The sequence below is a fragment of the Propithecus coquereli genome, unplaced genomic scaffold, assembly GCF_000956105.1.
Source record: "Propithecus coquereli isolate 6110/MARCELLA unplaced genomic scaffold, Pcoq_1.0 Scaffold310, whole genome shotgun sequence".
In the NCBI taxonomy this organism is placed as follows: domain Eukaryota; kingdom Metazoa; phylum Chordata; class Mammalia; order Primates; family Indriidae; genus Propithecus; species Propithecus coquereli.
The window spans coordinates 3,972,472-3,978,305 of NW_012148731.1; the positions used below are offsets into that span (position 1 = coordinate 3,972,472).

General features: G+C 51.4%; 1 protein-coding gene across 1 annotated transcript in view; it reads left to right on the top strand.

The window, feature by feature from the left end:
• The window catches only part of LOC105814966 (cholesterol 24-hydroxylase), a 43,802-nt gene that overhangs the window by 11,395 nt on the left and 26,573 nt on the right, over positions 1–5,834 (top strand). The window contains 3 exon segments of the mRNA XM_012650089.1: positions 2,601–2,674; positions 3,133–3,279; positions 5,451–5,484. Coding sequence (XP_012505543.1) covers positions 2,601–2,674; positions 3,133–3,279; positions 5,451–5,484 — 255 coding nt within the window.

Consider the following 5,834-nt stretch of genomic DNA (forward strand, 5'->3'; position numbering starts at 1 on the left):
TAAGTATCACCTTTCACTTACAGCAATCTATCTTCAAATAATACACCTCTTCATCTCTGTCTCCTTATAATATTTTCTCTTTATCACTGTTCTCGGCAATTTGATTATGATCTGCCTTGGTGTGCCGTCTTCATGTTATTTCTATTTGGGATTCTTTGAATTTTTTGGCTGTGTGGGTTCCTTGAATATATTTGTATATTTGTAATAGGTGTTTTAAAGTTGTTGTCTGCTAATTGTATGAGTCTATTATTTCTGGGCCTACTTATAGGTCATATTTTTCGGCTTTTTGGCCTGTCTAGTGATTTTTCTGTTGGATACTGGACACTGTGAGTTTTACATTGTTGAGCGCTAGATTCTGTTTTATTGCTTTAAAGGTGTTTTACTTCATTCTGACAGATGATGAAGTTACTTGCAGGTCAGTTTGATCCTCTCCAGACTTGCTTTAAGGCTTTTATAAGAATGGGTCTACAGCAGACTTTTGCTCCAGAACTAGTTTAGCCCCACTACTAAGGAGTGATCCTTCTGGGGCCTCTGCTAAAGGTCTTGTATCTGAGGTTCGTCAGTTCCGGCCAGTGGGAACTTGAATAATTCTTGGCCCTGTGTAAGTTCTAAGAATTGTCCAGCCTATAGTTACCCACTAATTCTCATTTCCCCAGATGTAGTTTCTGCCCAGTCTGTGGAGTTTCACCCTACGTGTGCACAGACTGGTATTCATTCAAAGAATCGAAGGACCCCATGCAGAGTTTGCATAGGAGCTCTTTCTGTGCATAGGTCCTCTCGGGTACTCTGTCCTACGATTTCCAGTCTCCCTTGGCCTACCTAGACGCTGGTCTCTGTCTGTCCAACTTGGCAAGGCAGCGGGACTGTATTCGGGCCTCTGCTGTGAGTGCCGTTGTCCTGGAATTACCTCCAGGTAGAAAGCTGGGTGACCCTACTCGTGGGTCTCACAGTTTTTTCCCCCCTTCTCCTGAGGTTCACAAGCCTGCACTGCCTGTTGTCCAGTGTCTGAAAACAGACGTTTCATACGTTTCTCTCAGTTTTCTCATTGTTTATGGCAGGAGGGCAAGTCCCTAGCAGTGTGCCGTCAGTGTAGGTATCGAAGTTCAGCCCATTGGGCCGTCACGGGACTCCCACCTCTGGGACAGCGGCCATGGGGGACCTGGCCGTGGGGACACCCGGTCAGAGCCTGTGCCAAGGCTGCTCTGCCTCAGTGGTAGGGGCTCTTTAGTTGAAGGGCTGACACTTAGACTTCAGACGACTCAGGGGCGTTTGAGAGGGGCCTGGGAAGTGGGCATTTGCTGTCAAGGTTTCCTCTTGGTGGAAGCAGGGTAGTGACACAACTTGGGTTAAAATGACAGTGTTTGGGGTGGGGTTGAGGTCTCTGGAATATGGCTCAGAATGCAGAGTCAGCCACTTCCGGGGTTTCTTGTCAGCTGAAAAATCCATCCTAGACCCCTGGGAGCTAAACGAAGAGAAGCTGGCAGCACCCTGGTGGATTTATGGTAGAGAAATCCCCTCCCAGCCTCCTAGTGCCCACGGGAAAAAGCAGCGTCCCAGAGCGCAGGGCTCTGCCCCCGCCCTGCAGCCCACCCGCTCCATGCACGCCGGCCTGAGCAGACGGTGGGGCCCGTGCTCCTTCCCCTGGGTCCCAGCGCCCTCTCCTCTGTCCCCACAGCAAATTGCCTGGATTCAAATCCTGTACCCACCCCTCACCCTGCGTGTGACCTCGGGCAAGCTTTAAATCTCAGTTTCTTCATCCGTTTGTAAGATGGGCATAAAAATAGCACCCGCACCTGTGGGCGCACGCAGGCTGCGGCTGTGCACCTGGCACTCATTGCGCGCCTGCCACGTGCCAGCGCCGTTCTCAGCCCTTCCCACGTAGAGCAGGTTTACTCGTCACAGCAAACCTACCAGCCAGGAACTCTTCTCAGCCCCATCTGGTAGGATGAGAAACTGGGGGGCAGAGGAGGTGAGTAACTCATCCGGGGTCCTAGAGTTAGCAAGCGAGGAGTGGGGATGCCGAGCCCGGGTCCAGGTTGAAGCCAGCTGCCCCCACAGCCCAAACGTGGCCACTTGGCAACACAGCCTGGAGGGCGGTTGGCTAATGCTACCGTTGTTATCATCCAGCTCTTGGTGAAGTAAGTTGACCCTTCCTCCGGGAAGTCTTCCTTGCCCTCTGAGGTTGGGTTGGTGCTAACGACACCGCATCTGTGCTGCGTGTCTCTGCTGGGTCCTCTGGGCTTCTCTTCCCTCTCGGGCTTCAGAGCCACGGGTGCCTTCCCCTGTCTTGCTACTTTGGAAGGTGGCCCGGGATGGGGTCCTGAACGTGGGCCCTGCAGTGGGCAGCCCCTGCACCACTCTCCACTTGATGCGCCTGGGAAAGTCGCTTTGCCCCCCGTGCCCCCTTTCCTCCCCTCCACACGCTGACATTCCTTGAACAGACGGCTGAGGGTGACTGTGTGTGTGAAGTGCTCCCACCATCGCCAGCCTCGGCTGGTGGTGATTATTTGGGGCATGTCTCGGAAGAGGCCTTTGCAGCTTCTCACGGCGCACGAGCTTATGCTGATTTTTTTTTTTTTTTTGTGGGGGGCGATGTTTAGAAGTTCCTGATGTCAACAAAGTACAACAAGGACTCCAAAATGTACCGCGCACTCCAGACGGTGTTTGGTGAGAGGTAAGGAGGTGAGGTGGGAGGCCTGGGTGGGAGGCCAGGAGAGCCCTGCTGTGAGCCAGGGCCCGTGGAGTCCAGAGTGGGGGTGTAGCATCAAGGCCCGGGGCCCTGACTGCCAGGCATGCAGTAGGCACCCCATAAGTGGTGGCCCCACACTTGTCATTGGCACTTTTCTCCTCTCCCTTTCCCTCCATATGGCAGGTGGGAATATGGGGTCACGTAGGTTGGGTAACATGATTATCCTGTTATTTTAGTTTTATTGTGATAAAACTGACATAACATTCACCATATTGCTCCTGTGAAGAGTACAACACGGTGGCATTCGGTACATTCATAGTGTAGCACGACTACCACCACCATCGGCTCCAGAGCCGTTTCACCATCCCCAAAGCGAGCCCATCCCCGTCAGCCGTCGCCCCCTCCGCCCCCACTTTCTAGCATGGAGTGTTTGTCTCCTGCAGACTGTTCGGCCAGGGCTTGGTGTCCGAATGCAACTACGAGCGTTGGCACAAACAGCGCAGAGTCATGGATCTGGCCTTCAGCCGAAGGTGAGTGTGGCCAGAGGTGGGTGGCCTGGGTCCTGCCTGGTCAGAGGTGGCAGAGCCGCTGCAGCACAGGCGGACCTTGGGAAGGGGGTGTCTTCATCTGGGGGGCTCACCCAGCTGAAGAGAGAGAGCAAAGAGAGGGCATGAGTCGTCGGGAGAGAGCTAGGCCTGCCCGCCTTTGAGGGTCACTATACAGCCCCCTCACTGACCTCCCTACCTCCTGTCTCCCTCAATGCACCGCCTCACTGGCCTCGGAGGATCTTGCTAAACTCAGATCTGACCATGCCACTCCCCTGTTCTGCAGCCTTCAATGGCTTCCCAGCATCGGAGAGATGAAGGTCAGCCCCGCCCACCCTGATCCGCCCCTGATCCCCTCCAGCCTTTGCATCCCCTTGTCCGTACCTGTCTGGAAACCACTGTGCCCTTTCTGGCATCTCTGCCTCTGCACCTGCCCTTCCCTCTGCCTCAGTGTGCTCTCCCTGGGGAATTCCTGTCCCTCCTTGGATACCTAGCTCGGATGTCGCCTTCTGAGGCTAAGTTCGTGTCTGCATCGCAGCTCCTGTCACACCCAGCGCAGAGCTTCCATTCACGCCAGCTTCCTCCCTGACCACAGGTCCCCCGAAGGCAGAAGACACACCCTGTCCTCAACTCCTGAGCTAGCGCCAGGCGCCCACACCCTCTGGGAGTGCCCACAGAGTCGATGAATGTGTTAGTGGGTCAATGAACTGGAATAGCCTCGGTCTTACTGGAAAGTTACCAGAAGTGAGAGTGGGAAGGAGTAGCCTGGACGGAGGCGTTTATTTAATGTTAATAAATAGTTATCATGCCAAGAGCCAGGGTTAGGAAGGGCGGCCCTGCGACGTGCTCCCTGCCCCCAGGAAGCTTCGAGGTTATCGATGGACATAGATTCCAACCAGACGATGGCCCACGTGGTCACGACATAATCACGTCGTGGTCTTGACGAACACGCTCTAGCACATAGGACCTTGTGTTTGAACCGCACTTCACAGTTTATTAAGTGCTTTCACCGACATTTTTATTTTTCTAAAATTTTTAATTCTGGCAAGATACACATGACAAAAGTTACCCTCTTAACCATTTTCAGGTGTGCAGTTCAGGGGTATTTAAGTTCCTTTCATTATTACACAACTATCACCAGACATTCTTATTTTTTAATCTCACATGAGGCATCGTCTTAGAGATGACTGTTGTATTGTAAATGCCAAGTTTACGAGGTCGTACGAAAGAAGCTTTGGAAGATGCCTGTAAGAGTTTCTGAAAGGATTCTTCAGCCTGTGAACCCTAATTCACTAATGAAGAGAAAGCAGGAAGCACTGGTGGGTTTCCTCTCCAGTCATTATCCAGACGTCAAATCATTATGCGCTATTTTGTTTGCTTTCAGACAGGGTCTCGCTCTGTCACCCAGGCTGGAGTGCAGTGGCGTCATCATAGCTCACTGCAGCCTTGAACTTCTGGGCTCAAGAGATCCTCCTACCTCAGCCTCCCAAGTAGCTGGGACTGGCTGATTTTTCTATTTTTTTGTAGCAACAGGGTCTCGCTCTTACTCAGGCTAGTCTCAAACTTCTGACCTCAAACAATCCTCCCACCTATCCCTCTCAAAGTGCTGAGATTACAGGCGTGAGCCACCACACCTTGCCCAATTTTTGTTTTTTGTAGAGGTGAGGTCTTGCTATGTTGTCTAGGTTATTCTCAAGCTTCTGGCCTCAAGCAATCCTCCCACCTTGGCTTCCCAAAGCGCTGGGATTACAGGTGTGAGCCACTGTGCCCAGCCCATTATGTAATTTTAATAAAATCGTGAGAGTAAATTGCCAGTTTCTACTTTTCTAGATTTTACTTATGGGAGGACCTTGGTCCCAGTCCTTTCCTTAAAAGACAGGGGGTTGGGATCTTACTGTACATCTGACACCCCAGCCCAGCATTTTGTATCTACAATAGCTGCAAGAGATTCAGTATTGGTATGATAACCAGCCACATGCTATTCAAATAGTCAACTTGAATGGGATTTTTAAAAACAAAAAGACAACTACAAATAATCTTGCAAATAAATATACACTTGCAAACCATGTAAATGTTATGAAGAACAAGTCACAGGTGCTATGAGGGCAAATACTGGGCCTACCTGGGGCTCAACAGACATTGTTCTGAAGAAGAGGCATCTGGTGTCCATCTGCAGAGGGGAAGCATTCAGGTGGTAACAGTCGTGGGGCGTGGAGGGTGGAGGGAGGAGAGCTCCAGGCAGAGGGGATGTGAATGCAGCAGCCCTGAGGTGGGCAGGAACGTCATACTTTGGAGGCGCTAAGACGCCGTTGTAACAGGAAGGAATCGTAGCAGGTGGAAGTCAGCACGGGGCAGACTGTCTCCAAGCCCAGGTGAAGGTTTTCACCTCCCTCCCAGGAGCAGCAACGTACTGACCAGATCAGAGTGGTGGCCCTCAGGCTCACGCTGCCAGGGCCTGCACAACAGCCAGATGGGCAATGAAAAGCTGATTTTCTTTCCTAATTAAAAATTTACTCTTTTTGTTTCTCTTCTCCCGTTTTCTCTTTTAAAAGACTTTTTATTAGGAAATAATTTCCAATTTTCAAATTTATTCAAGAATA